General features: G+C 43.9%; 1 protein-coding gene across 5 annotated transcripts in view; it reads right to left on the bottom strand.

Moving 5' to 3' along the window:
* Nucleotides 1–14,228, bottom strand: part of MYO5B (myosin VB) — a 345,830-nt gene that overhangs the window by 64,090 nt on the left and 267,512 nt on the right. For all 5 annotated transcript variants that reach the window (XM_070743570.1, XM_070743569.1, XM_070743567.1 and 2 more), the window contains exon 27: nucleotides 7,047–7,112. In XM_070743570.1, the coding sequence (XP_070599671.1) occupies nucleotides 7,047–7,112 (66 nt within the window). The remainder of the gene's footprint in view (nucleotides 1–7,046; nucleotides 7,113–14,228) is intronic.

Below are 14,228 nucleotides of genomic sequence, written 5' to 3'. Positions count from 1 at the left end.
AAATTTTGGTAGCCCATCACTGTATAGCGCCCAACGTTCAAGTCTATCATGATCCTTCTTGACAGTATAATACAGTAGTAGCACACACTAATATAACAGTAGCACAGACTATTTACAAAGTGTTTTTGGTTCTAGTGCTTTTGACACCTGCTGACTGCCTGGACAAGCTCTTGTAGTTATCTTGGCAAAATATCAGAAGCTGTTTGCTATTTTCTCCTTCCTAGGGCTGAGACACAGAGACATCCTCGCCCAAGGTCACCCATCTGGCTTTCTGCCCAAGGGGGACTAGAACTCACAGCCTCCTGGTTTCTAATCTGTTGCTTTAAATCACCGTACCGAGTTGGCTCTCACCTGCAAGATACAGTGGCACCTCTACCTAAGAATGCTTCTACTTACAAACTTTTCTAGATAAGAACCAGGAGTTCAAGATTTTTTTGCCTCTTCTCAAGAACCAGTTTCCACTTACAAACCTGAGCCTCCGGAACTGCAACCGGAAAAGGCAGGGAGAAGCCTCTGTGGGGCCTCTCTAGGAATCTCCTGGGAGGAAACAGGGCTAGAAAAGGTGGGGAGAAGCCTCTGTGGGGCCTCTCTAGGAATCTCCTGGGAGGAAACAGGGCTAGAAAAGGTGGGGAGAAGCCTCTGTGGGGCCTCTCTAGGAATCTCCTGGGAGGAAACAGGGCTAGAAAAGGGGGGGAGAAGCCTCTGTGGGGCCTCTCTAGGAATCTCCTGGGAGGAAACAGGGCTAGAAAAGGTGGGGAGAAGCCTCTGTGCAGCTTCTCTAGGAATCTCCTGGGAGGAAACAGGGCCAGAAAAGGCGGGGAGAAGCCTCTGTGGGGCCTCTCTAGGAATCTCCTGGGAGGAAACAGGACCAGAAAAGGCGGGGAGAAGCCTCTGCGGGGCCTCTCTAGGAATCTCCTGGGAGGAAACAGGGCCAGAAAAGGCGGGGAGAAGCCTCTGCGGGGCCTCTCTAGGAATCTCCTGGGAGGAAACAGGGCCAGAAAAGGCGGGGAGAAGCCTCTGCGGGGCCTCTCTAGGAATCTCCTGGGAGGAAACAGGGCCAGAAAAGGTGGGGAGAAGCCTCTGCGGGGCCTCTCTAGGAATCTCCTGGGAGGAAACAGGGCTAGAAAAGGTGGGGAGAAGCCTCTGCGGGGCCTCTCTAGGAATCTCCTGGGAGGAAACAGGGCTAGAATAGGTGGGGAGAAGCCTCTGTGGGGCCTCTCTAGGAATCTTCTGGGAGGAAACAGGACCAGAAAAGGCGGGGAGAAGCCTCTGCGGGGCCTCTCTAGGAATCTCCTGGGAGGAAACAGGGCTAGAAAAGGCGGGGAGAAGCCTCTGCGGGGCCTCTCTAGGAATCTCCTGGGAGGAAACAGGGCTAGAAAAGGCGGGGAGAAGCCTCCGCGGGGCCTCTCTAGGAATCTCCTGGGAGGAAACAGGGCTAGAAAAGGCGGGGAGAAGCCTCTGCGGGGCCTCTCTAGGAATCTCCTGGGAGGAAACAGGGCTAGAAAAGGTGTGGAGAAGCCTCTGTGGGGCCTCTCTAGGAATCTCCTGGGAGGAAACAGGGCCAGAAATGGTGTGGAGAAGCCTCTGTGGGGCCTCTCTAGGAATCTCCTTGGAGGAAACAGGGCCAGAAAACGCGGGGAGAAGCCTCTGTGGGGCCTCTCTAGGAATCTTCTGGGAAGAAACGGCCAGAAAAGGTGTGGAGAAGCCTCTGTGGGGCCTCTCTAGGAATCTCCTGGGAGGAAACAGGGCTAGAAAAGGTGGGGCAGGGCCTCCCCCCTCCCTCTGGTTTCCCCAATTGCACACATTATTTGCTTTTACATTGATTCCTATGGGAAAAATGGCTTCTTCTTACAAACTTTTCTACTTAAGAACCTGTTCACGGAGCGAATATTAAGTTCATAAGTAGAGGTACCACTGTACAGTAGAAACTTCCTATTGTTACTTGCTTGGCAAAGCAGAGGCGATGGCTGTGAAAGGGAAGGAAGCTATTGATTTACTCCCTCCTAAGCTTTTATTGTTTCTAAAGGAAACAATTTACCAATGACCTCCACCCACACCATCTTGACTTTTCCTCCAAGAAAAAAAAGACTTTTGAATTCCAAGCACCTCTGCATTAATCATGAGCATAATAATTTTCTTTTAGAAAAAGTTCAAAATGCAATCATTTCTCTGAGAAGTGTTGATGTCAGTGAAAAATAAATAAGAAGAAACAGCAAATTCTATTTATGCCTTTTGTCCTAAGGGAATTTTGCAGACAAAATGGAAACATCCATAGGTGATAACTTAGGAAATGGACTATACTGACAATTTTCTGCAGTCTGGTCGTTCCAGATGCATTGAGATGAGAGTTGAGAATGGTTCTAATATATTTTCTGGGTTTTCCCAACAAAGTTGGGAGAGGTTGGGCTACTACCTCTCTTGCCTTGATGTCTAGCGGTTAAAGCATCAAACTAGAATAGGAGTTTAAGTTCTAATCTCACCTTAAGTGTGAAAACCGGCTGGGTGACTTTGGGTCAATCACCAGGAGATGGTGAGTTCTAGTCCTGCCTTTAAGCATGAAAGTTGGCAGGATGACATTGGGTCAATCATCACGAGACTGAGTTATAGTCCCATCTTTGGCATTTAAAACCAGATGCCTTAGAGTAGTGTTTCCCAACCTTGGCATCTTGAAGAGATCTGGAGTTCAACTCCCAGAATTCCCCAGACAGCAAATAAATACATCATCATCATCTCCAAAGTGGGGTACAAATTATCCCTTCCCCCAAACTTGGGATCAGGCTACTGATGTCAATACACCTGTGATGGCGAACCTATGGCACGTGTGCCACAGGTGGGACGTGTAGCCATATCTGCCAGCACGCAAGCTGTTGCCCTAGCTCAGTTCTAGTGCGTATGTGTGTGCTGGCCAGCTGATTTTTGGCTCAAGTGGAGGTTCTGGGTTGGTGGTTTTGGCCTCTGGAGGGCCTCTGGGGGTGGGGGAAGCCATTTTCAGGAGCGGGGTGGATGGGGGCGGTCATGTGCGCATGCAGGGGGTGAGACAGTGGGGGGCGTCGCATACACATTTGCAGGAGACATGGTGCATGGGTGCATTGAATTACGGGTGTGGACACGTGCGCATATGTAATAGCGCGCGCGCATGCTTTCGGCACCCAAGGAAAATAAGGTTCGGCATCACTGCTCTACACCATCATTTTGAGATTTCATCTCCAAAGTTATTCATTTCCACAAGTACAGTGGTACCTCTACTTAAGAACGCCTCTACTTAGGAACTTTTCTAGATAAGAACCAGGTATTCAAGATTTTTTTTTGCCTCTACTTAAGAACCATTTTCTACTTAAGAACCCGAGCCCGGAAAAATCTCCCAGGAAATTTGAGAGCGGCACGAAGGCCCGGCCAGTTTCCTGCCATTCCCCCTTTAATCCCGGCCATCTGGGCTGCCAGAGGAGCCTTTTGGTGGCGCTTAAGGAAGCTTTGGCAGTCCAGAGCGAACGAAGCATTTTCCTTTCTCTAGCCGCTCAGACAGGGAATAAACCTCTGCCAGCGCCCAGAGAAAAGAAATGTTCCCTTCACTCTGGGCAGCCGAGGAGTCACCAGAGGGAAGGAAAGGCACCGGCTACAAAGGGAGCAAGTGAGAGGAGAGGGGAGCCCTTCAGCATGGGAAGGAAGAGGAAGCAGGTAGCAGCAGCAGCAGCCAGTGTGTGGGAGGCAGCCTTGCACTGGGTGTATTGGAGGCATGTGCTCCTCTTCGCCGCCTCAAGAGTCCCTCTTTTTTTTTTAACCCTTAAAATTTTGGATTTCTTTGATTCCCCTCCCCTTCTTCCTTTGGCAGCGACTTTCCTCCTCCTCTTCTTCCTCCTCCTCTTCTTCCTCCTCCTCCCACCCAAATTCCGAGCTTTTATTTCTTTCCTAACAGGTTTGCACGCATTATTTGCTTTCACATTGATTCCTATGGGAAAAATTGCTTCTACTTAAGAACGTTTCTACTTAAGAACCTGGTCACAGAACGAATTAAGTTCTTAAGTAGAGGTACCAATGTATTCAACTCTCTAGTTTACAAACTACAACCCAGAAGAATATTAGTTATTAAGAGTAAAATTCCCATTTTTGATAATAGGGGAGGTCGAATTGGTGGCGAGTCAAAAGACTGCGTCTTTAACACATTAGTGATAATGTTCTTCTTCAAGATCCCCAGTTCCATAGGAAGACTGTGTGGTTGTGTTTTAAATTTACTGTAGATTCTTAATTGCCATTCCCACTGTGCTGCAAATTGGTAGGTTGAAAATCAGAAATAAATCCTAGAATTAAATGCTCTGCAGATGCTCAGATTTCTTTATTCAAAGTAATTTTGGCAATGGCTGGATCCAACTTTTCGCTCGGAGGAAATATGCACGCCTAATTTATTAATTAATTAATCCTAATTAATTCCTTTAGGTCGTTCTATGCGATAATTGCAAGAGTCATTTCTATGGGCATGGTTAATATTCAGCAGCAACATTTCTTAAGAAGAACAGTAGGCAATTGACAGTCAAGGAGAACTTGTTCTTCTGGCTGAATAGAACAGATAAGAGTTGCTATGTGACTTTTATTTTTTCTGCTTTCTTTCAAGGACTCTGCAACAAAATGGAACAGCTCTAAGATCCAATTAATTTTTTTTCCCCAAACCAACTTTGTATACTTCTTATCATTTAGTCTGAAATCCTGGAATAGAGATTTTGGACTTGGCCACCTAAAAGTTTCTTCCAGTATCCAACAGAACAAAAACCTAGGGAAAAAAATCCCTTTCAAACTCCAAACATCAACATCTGTCTATATATTCAGGGTTTTATGTTGCATTTTGTGTTTAAAAATGGTATGAGGAATTTTTTAATTGATTATCAAGGAGAGGTCCAACTTTGAAATAAGGAGACATTTCCTGACAGTGAGAACAATTGTGGGTGGGAACTAAACAAGGAGAGAAGTAACTTAGAACTAAGGAGAAATTTCCTGACAGTTAGAACAATTAATCAGTGGAACAGCCTGCCTCCAGAAGTAGCGAATGCTCCAACACTAGAAGTTTTTAAGAAGATATTGGATAACCATCTGTCTGAAGTGGTGTAGGGTTCCCTGGCTAAGCAGGGGGTTGGACTAGAAGACCTCCAAGGTCCCTTCCAACTATGTTGTTGTTGTTATTATCAAAGAGTGGGAAAACCTGCCTCCAGACCTTGTGAGAACAATTGTGGGTGGAAACTAAACAAGGAGAGAAATAACTCAGAACTAAGGAGAAATTTCCTGACAATTAGAGCAATTAATCAGTGGAACAGCTTGCCTCCAGAAGTTGTGAATGCTCCAAAACTGGACATTTTCAAGAAGAGACTGGACAGCCATTTGTCTGAAATGTCATAAGGCCTCTTGCTTGACCAGGAGGTTTGATCAGTAGACCTCCAAGGTCGCTTCCAACTCTGTTATACTATTATTACAACTTTGCCACTAATTTTGCAAGCTTTTTAATTTCCCTATCTAATAATATTATCCTTCTATATGCACACATCATAATTCCACTCCAGTGGTGAGTTGTTCCTGGTTCGGACCAGTTCTTAGAACTGATAGCATCAGTGGTGGGAGGTTCCACTCATGTGCAGAAATGTCACGAGCGTGCGCATGAACCAGCAGCAAAATCATAGAAACATAGAAGTCTGACGGCAGAAAAAGACCTCATGGTCCATCTAGTCTGCCCCTATACTATTTTCTGTATTTTATCTTAGGATGGATATATGTTTATCCCAGGCATGTTTAAATTCAGTTATTGTGGATTTACCAACCACGTCTGCTGGAGGTTTGTTCCAAGCATCTACTACTCTTTCAGTAAAATAATATTTTCTCATGTTGCTTTTGATCTTTCCCCCAACTAACTTCATATTGTGTCCCCTTGTTCTTGTGTTCACTTTCCTATTAAAAACACTTCCCTCCTGGACCTTATTTAACCCTTTAACATATTTAAATGTTTCGATCATGTCCCCCCTTTCCCTTCTGTCCTCCAGACTATACAGATTGAGTTCATTAAGTCTTTCCTGATACGTTTTATGCTTAAGACCTTCCACCATTCTTGCAGCCCGTCTTTGGACCCGTTCAATTTTGTCAATATCTTTTTGTAGGTGAGGTCTCCAGAACTGAACACAGTATTCCAAATGGGGTCTCACCAGCACTCTATATAGCAGGATCATTTAGAACACCCACCATTCCATTCCCTAGCCTAGTGATGGCGAACCTATGGCACGGGTGCCACAGGTGGCATGCGGAGCCATATCTACTGGCATGCAAGCCGTTGCCTTAGCTCAGCTCCAACGTGCGTGTGTGTGCCGGACAGCTGATTTTTGGCTCACAGAGAGGCTCTGGGAGGGCGTTTTTGGCTTCCAGAGAGACTCCAGGGGAATGGAGGAGGGCGTTTTTATCCCCTGGCTCCAGGGAAACCTTTGGAGCCTGGGAAGGGTGAAACACGAGCCTACTGGGCCCACCAGAAGTTGTGAAACAGGCCGTTTCTGGCCTCCAGAGGCCCTCCGGGGGCTGGGGGATGCTGTTTTCGCCCTCCCCAGGCGTTGAATTATGAGTGTGGGCACTTGTGCATGTGCGATAGTGCGTGCTCACTCTCTCGGCACCCAAGAAAAAAAAGGTTCGCCATCACTGCCCTAGCCAATTACACCAACCAATAGAAGGGTACACCTGCTGAATACAGGAAGTCCTCATTTAGCAACTGCTTTCTTTAGTAATACAGTACTTTACAGTGATGCAAATGTAACTTTCTGACCAATCCTCACATTTATGACCTTCGTGGGTTTGTTTTTAAAGCAAAGGAAAACTGAAGTAAGTTTCAACTCCGAGTAGTTGAAATCTAAACACCCCCACAATCTAAACACAATTCAAGTAAAGGAAAAGTATAAGTTAGTAAAGTATGACAAGAGAGTAAAGAGAGATTTATAACGACTGATAACAGTAAAGGTCTTGAAGGTTATTAGCACCATTACCGGGTAGCTGGAATTGAGGAGGAGGGAAACCCTGGAGATTTCTTTTACCTTCAGACTGTTGTATGTTAGATCAGTATCCTGGTCCAAATCCATTTCATTCTTCGTTTCGATTACCTAGATGAATTAGGAAGACAAGAAGAGAGACATTTGATTTGACAATAGGTAACAGTGGATTTCTGCTTGCAGGCCGTATACACGGTCTGCCATTGGCAGCCCTTTGATCATGAAAAGGATATTGAAAGTATAAAGGACATTTAGGAAGCAGAGCTATCGGAGGACAAGATTAAAAACTGGTGTGAGATATTATTATTATTATTATTATTATTATTATTATTATTATTATTATTATTTAGATTTGTATGCCGCCCTTCTCCGAAGACTCGGGGCGGCTCACAACAGTAATAAAAACAATATAGCAGTGGAACAAATCTAATATTAAAAAACATATAAAACCCTATCATTATTTAAAAAAACCAAACAGCACATTCATACCAAACATAAAACAAATTATAAAAAAGCCTGGGGGAAAGGTGTCTCAACTCCCCCATGCCTGGCGGTATAAGTGAGTCTTGAGTAGTTTATGAAAGACAAGGAGGGTGGGGGCAGTTCTAATCTCCGGGGGGAGTTGGTTCCAGAGGGCCGGGGCCGCCACAGAGAAGGCTCTTCCCCTGGGGCCCGCCAAAGGACATCCGAGTCTTCGGAGAGGGGCGGCATACAAAACTAATAAATTATTATTATTATTATTATTGTTGTTGTTGTTGTTGTTGTTGTTGTTGCTGCTGCTGTTGTTTTTGTTGTTTAGTCGACGGGACCCGGAGAAGGCCAACTCTGTGGGACCTTATCGGGCGCTGGGATTTGTGCGGTAGCGAATAGAAATACAAGCAAAGGGATTTCTTGATTCCCCATTTTAATCCTTGACTTACGATCATAATTGTGGCTTTAGCCATAATTAACTGCTTTAGCCAACACAGCCAGTTGCCAGAGGAGGGTCTATGAGAATATCTTGAGTTCTACAATTACACACTCCAATCTGTTAGGACTCTGTCCATAACAAAGTTGGCAATATATTGCTTGCAGGTGTTGCAGACTGCCACAAGAGGGAGCTAGAGTTGATATCTTATTTCTCTGAGTCACCCTCTCTGTTTCTCTTTGTCTGGCTACTCACTGTTAGGTTAGCTCTGCAATCTCTCTGTATTGTAGCTATGTATATCAGCTAAAATGCGTTTAGGCTTGATATCTTTGTTTGCTGATTATGACAAAGAAAACTGGTAAGAAAGACTATGTACTGGGCAATATTTGGATTGTTATTCTGACTTGTTAAACTAAATGTGTTATTTCTCAAAATAAACTTCAATTCAAGTTAGTATATCTGAGTGTGGCTGAGTAGTTGTTCACAACTAATCTAAAAAAATCTAAAAAACATTTCTGTGTGTGCACAAGGATTACTCTGCTCATACATTAACACAATCCATCTAATTGTCTGTAACTGAGTACAGTAGTACCACTACCTAAGAACGTCTCTACTTTCGAACCTTTCTAGATAAGAACTGGGTGTTCAAGATTTTTTTGCCACTTCTCAAGAAACATTTTCCACTTACAAACCTGAGCCTCTGAAACTGTAACCAGAAAAGGCGGGGAGAAGCCTTCATGGGGCCTCTCTAGGAATCTCCTGGAAGGAAACAGGGCCAGAATGGGCAGGGAGAAGCCTCCGTGGGGCCTCTCTAGGAATCTCTTGGGAGGAAACAGGGCCGGAAAAGGCAGGGAGAAGCCTCCATGGGGCCTCTCTAAGAATCTCTTGGGAGGAAACAGGGCCGAAAAAGGCGGGGAGAAGCCTCCGTGGGGCCTCTCTAGGAATCTCTTGGAAGGAAACAGGGCTGGAAAAGGTGAGGTGGTGCATCTTGGCACAAATGATTTGTCCCAGAGAAATGTCAATGTAGTAAAAAGAGATTTTCAATGTCTAAGTGTGGAGCTGGGTAAAATAGCAGATTCAGTGACTTTCTCAGAGGTGTTACCGGTTTGTGGCCAAGTGGATAAAACAACGTGTATCATAGAGTTTAATGTGTGGTTAAAGCAGTGGTGTAAAGCTGAAGGTTTTGGCTATGTAAGTCATGATGTCAGTAGGTGGTCTAATAGGGAGTTGTTTAAGAGGGATGGTTTGCATCCATCATACAGAGGTACCCAGGTACTCGGTGAGGAATTCAGAACTTTTTTGGACAGGCATTTAAACTAGGTAAAGGGGACAGAGATGTAACTGATGTGGGTGATTTCTGTCCCCGACCAATGAGGATAAAGCAGTTTTTGGAAGCTTATGAAAAGGGAGCTGCAAATAAAATAGATGTAGTTGTTGATGATAAGGGGCAAACTAATAATGAAAATAATGTTCTTCGTGTAATGTGCACGAATGCTCGAAGCTTGAGCAACAAGCTCTGTGAATTAATGGCCATAATATCTAGAGATAATTTGGACCTGGTTGCCATAACTGGGACATGGTTTAAGGATTCTAATGAATGGGAAATATCCATACCAGGATATACACTGTATAGGAAGGATAGAATAGAGAGAAGGGGAGGTGGAGTAGCCATTTATGTTAAAGAAACTCTAAAAACAACACTAATTCAAAATACATGTCAAGATCTAGAGACCCTCTGGATTTGCATGCAAAATAAAGACGGTTCTGTCATTAGAATTGGGGTGATCTATAGGCCTCCAGGGCAATCTGAGGAATATGACAACAAGATGGTGGATGAAATTACCCAAATGGCAGTAAAGGGAGATATTGTGGTTATGGGTGATTTCAACATGCCTGATGTTGACTGGAATATCCCCAGTGCCCTTACATGCAAAAGTAAGAATATAGTAGAGGCCTTTACAGGAGCAGCTCTGGCACAGCTGGTTAAGACACCAACTAGAGGGGAGAATATTCTAGATTTAGTTTTTACGAATGGGAATTGGGTTTCAGATGTCAAGGTGGGAGAAAATTTAGGTTGCAGTGACCATCTATGTTTGTGGTTTGATGTAAAAACTCATTGTGAGCAATCCTATAATGCAACCAAAGTATTGGATTTCAGAAAAACAAATTTTAATGCAATGGGGGAATATTTAGATAATGAATTAAAGGGGAGGGATAAAATGGCAGGAGCGAGCACCCAGTGGACTGTATTTAAAAAGGCCATCTTAAAAGCCACTGGACTGTATGTAAGACAAATAACTAAAGGTAAAAGGAAGAAGAAACCGCTATGGTTTAGCAATGATGTAAGGACTATAGTCAATGAAAAAAAGGCTGCCTATAGGAGGTATAAAGAGTCTGGAAGTATAGCTGATAGGGAGGTGTATAAAATGAGACAGAAGGAGGCGAAACAGATAATATATGCTGCTAAAGCCTCAAAAGAGGAAGAAATTGCCAAATCTCTAAAGAAGGGGGATAAAACCTTCTTCAGATATATTAGTGATAAGAAGAAGAAAAACTGCGGCATCACGAAGCTTAGTACCGGGAAAAATACATGCATTAATGGGAATAAGGAGATCGCTGACCATTTCAATAGCTACTTCTGTTCAGTTTTCTCAAAAGACACCTTACAAAATAATACTATAGAGGGATATAGCATTGCCTCCAACTGTACGGATTCAGCTCCAGTGATCTTAGAAGCCGATGTCTTAGAAGAACTTGAACGATTAAAGATAAATAAGGCAATGGGTCCAGATGGCATCCACCCCAGAGTTCTTAAAGAACTCAGATCTGTCATTGCTACCCCCCTGACTGATTTGTTTAACCAATCCTTGTTAACAGGAGATGTTCCTGAGGATTGGAGAATGGCAAGTGTTGTGCCTATCCACAAGAAGGGCAGTAGAGAAGAAGCTGGTAACTACAGGCCAGTTAGCTTGACATCAGTTGTCGTTAAAATGATGGAGACTCTACTGAAAAAGAGGATAAATCAGCACCTAAAAAACAATAAATTATTGGACCCAAATCAGCATGGCTTTACTGAAGGCAAATCATGTCAGACTAATCTCATTGATTTCTTTGACTATGTCACAAAGGTGTTGGATGAAGGTGGTGCCGTGGATATTGCCTACCTGGACTTCAGCAAAGCCTTTGATACGGTTCCACATAAAGAGCTGATAGATAAATTAGTGAAGATTGGACTTAATCCCTGGATAGTTCAATGGATTTGCAGCTGGCTGAAGCATAGACACCAGAGGGTTGTTGTGAATGGTGAGTATTCTGAGCAGAGTCAGGTTACAAGCGGTGTGCCACAAGGGTCTGTTCTGGGTCCTATTCTTTTTAATATGTTTGTGAGTGACATAGGGGAAGGTCTGGTAGGGAAGGTTTGCCTATTTGCCGATGACTCTAAAGTGTGCAATAGGGTTGATATTCCTGGAGGCGTCGGCAATATGGTAAATGATTTAGCTTTACTAGATAAATGGTCAAAGCAATGGAAACTGCAGTTTAATGTTTCCAAATGTAAAATAATGCACTTGGGGAAAAGGAATCCTCAATCTGACTATTGTATTGGCAGTTCTGTGTTAGCAAATACTTCAAAAGAAAAGGATTTAGGCGTAGTGATTTCTGACAGTCTCAAAATGGGTGAACAGTGCAGTCAGGCAGTAGGGAAAGCAAGTAGGATGCTTGGCTGCATAGCTAGAGGTATAACAAGCAGGAAGAGGGAGATTATGATCCCGCTATATAGAATGCTGGTGAGACCACATTTGGAATACTGTGTTCAGTTCTGGAGACCTCACCTACAAAAAGATATTGACAAAATTGAACGGGTCCAAAGACGGGCTACGAGAATGGTGGAAGGTCTTAAGCATAAAACGTATCAGGAAAGACTTAATGAACTCAATCTGTATAGTCTGGAGGACAGAAGGAAAAGGGGGGACATGATCGAAACATTTAAATATATTAAAGGGTTAAATAAGGTCCAGGAGGGAAGTGTTTTTAATAGGAAAGTGAACACAAGAACAAGGGGCCACAATCTGAGGTTAGTTGGGGGAAAGATCAAAAGCAACATGAGAAAATATTATTTTACTGAAAGAGTAGTAGATCCTTGGAACAAACTTCCAGCAGACGTGGTAGATAAATCCACAGTAACTGAATTTAAACATGCCTGGGATAAACATATATCCATCCTAAGATAAAATACAGAAAATAGTATAAGGGCAGACTAGATGGACCATGGGGTCTTTTTCTGCCGTCAGACTTCTATGTTTCTATGTTTCTATGAGCAGAAGCCTCGGTGGGGCCTCTCTAAGTATCTCCTGGGAGGAAACAGGGCCGGAAAAAGCGAGGAGAAGCCTCCGTGGGGCCTCTCTAAGTATCTCCTAGGAGGAAACAAGGCCTCCACCCTCTCTGTGGTTTCCCCAATTTTTCCTATGGGAAAAATTGCTTCTTCTTACAAACTTTTCTATTTAAGAACCTGGTCACGGAACGAATTAAGTTCGTAAGTAGAGGTACCACTGTATTTAAAAGTTGTAGGGCATTTTTCCCCCCAGTTTAAGCTGCTGTTGCTTCTGTTTGTCAACATTAATAAAAAATGCATCTCAAAACGAAGCGGAAAGGCTGTTCTCCTAGGACTCTGATTGTGATGAGTGTTCTCGTAAATAAATGATTCTTTCGGTGGCAGAAAAGCCCAAAACAAACAGAAGTGACTGATGCGTAGGACAAGCAGAACTTCTAAAAAGAGCGGCTTCCAAAAGGAAGGGTCAACCACTGAAGGAGAGACTTCACTGGTGGAGGGTGTAGGTAGAGCAGAACTGCCACCATCCATAATAGGTAGCAAAAAGACATTTGCCTTTCACGGAGAGATAAGAAATCTGGAAGCACGCAAGGACTTTCTTTTCCCAGCCTGTCAGCACTGATTAAGAGGGCAGCAGTCATTCCGAGTAGAGGCAAAGCTCTGGTTTGCTGGATTCCCAAGAGAAGTTATATCAATGCCGGAGAAGCAAATGTAGGTTGTCAAGAACCGTCAAGCCCAATTTACTGTTTTACCATTGCAGGAAGAAAGGTGATGCTCCTGGGCTGAGCCCAGTGGACTTTGTCTTATGAAACTGCTATGCCCAATAGAAACATAGAAGACTGACGGCAGAAAAAGACCTCATGGTCCATCTAGTCTGCCCTTATACTATTTCCTATATTTTATCTTAGGGTGGATATATGTTTATCCCAGGCATGTTTAAATTCCGTGACTGTGGATTTACCAACCACGTCTGCTGGAAGTTTGTTCCAAGGATCTACTACTCTTTCAGTAAAATAATATTTTCTCATGTTGCTTTTGATCTTTCCCCCAACTAACTTCAGATTGTGTCCCCTTGTTCTTGTGTTCACTTTCCTATTAAAAACACTTCCCTCCTGGACCTTATTTAACCCTTTAACATATTTAAATGTTTCGATCATGTCCCCCCTTTTCCTTCTGTCTTCCAGACTATACAGATTGAGTTCATTAAGTCTTTCCTGATACGTTTTATGCTTAAGACCTTCCACCATTCTTGTAGCCCGTCTTTGGACCCGTTCAATTTTGTCAATATCTTTTTGTAGGTGAGGTCTCCAGAACTGAACACAGTATTCCAAATGTGGTCTCACCAGCACTCTATATACCGGGATCATAATCTCCCTCTTCCTGCTTGTTATATCTCTAGCTATGCAGCCAAGCATCCTACTTGCTTTTCCTACTGCCCGACCACACTGCTCATCCACTGCTCACCAATACTCTCTAAGATTCCTCTATGTCAGTGATGGCAAACCTTCTTTGGTTCGCGTGCCAAAAGTTGTGTGTGTGTGTGTGTGTGTCCTAGCATGTGTTCCCGTGCCCACACGCCTTTCCTTTGCCCCCATGCACGCGAACCACCCATGCTGCCCTCTGCGCATGCGCACAGACCTTTCTGAAGGCTTGGTACGTGAAAAAAAATGCCCAAACGGGCGAACCAGAAGTTCAGGAAAATACACTTCCGGTTTGCCGTTGTGCTGTTTTGGGCACTTTGAGGCTTCAGGAAGCTTCAGGAACTGGGAAAGGTGCAAAAAAGGGCAACAAGAATGATCAAGGAAATGGAGCATCTCCCTTATGAAACCAGGTTGCAACGCCTTGGTCTTTTCAGCCTTGAAAGACGGCGTTAAAGGGGTGACTTGATCGAAGTGTATAAAATCATGCATGGGATAGAAAAGGTGGACGGAGAAAAATTCTTTTCTCTATCACACAATACTAGGACGAGGGGGCCCTCCCCAAAGCTCATAGC

This window comes from Erythrolamprus reginae, chromosome 2, assembly GCF_031021105.1.
Source record: "Erythrolamprus reginae isolate rEryReg1 chromosome 2, rEryReg1.hap1, whole genome shotgun sequence".
Lineage (NCBI taxonomy): Eukaryota > Metazoa > Chordata > Lepidosauria > Squamata > Dipsadidae > Erythrolamprus > Erythrolamprus reginae.
This window is presented reverse-complemented; position numbering and strand designations above follow the sequence as displayed.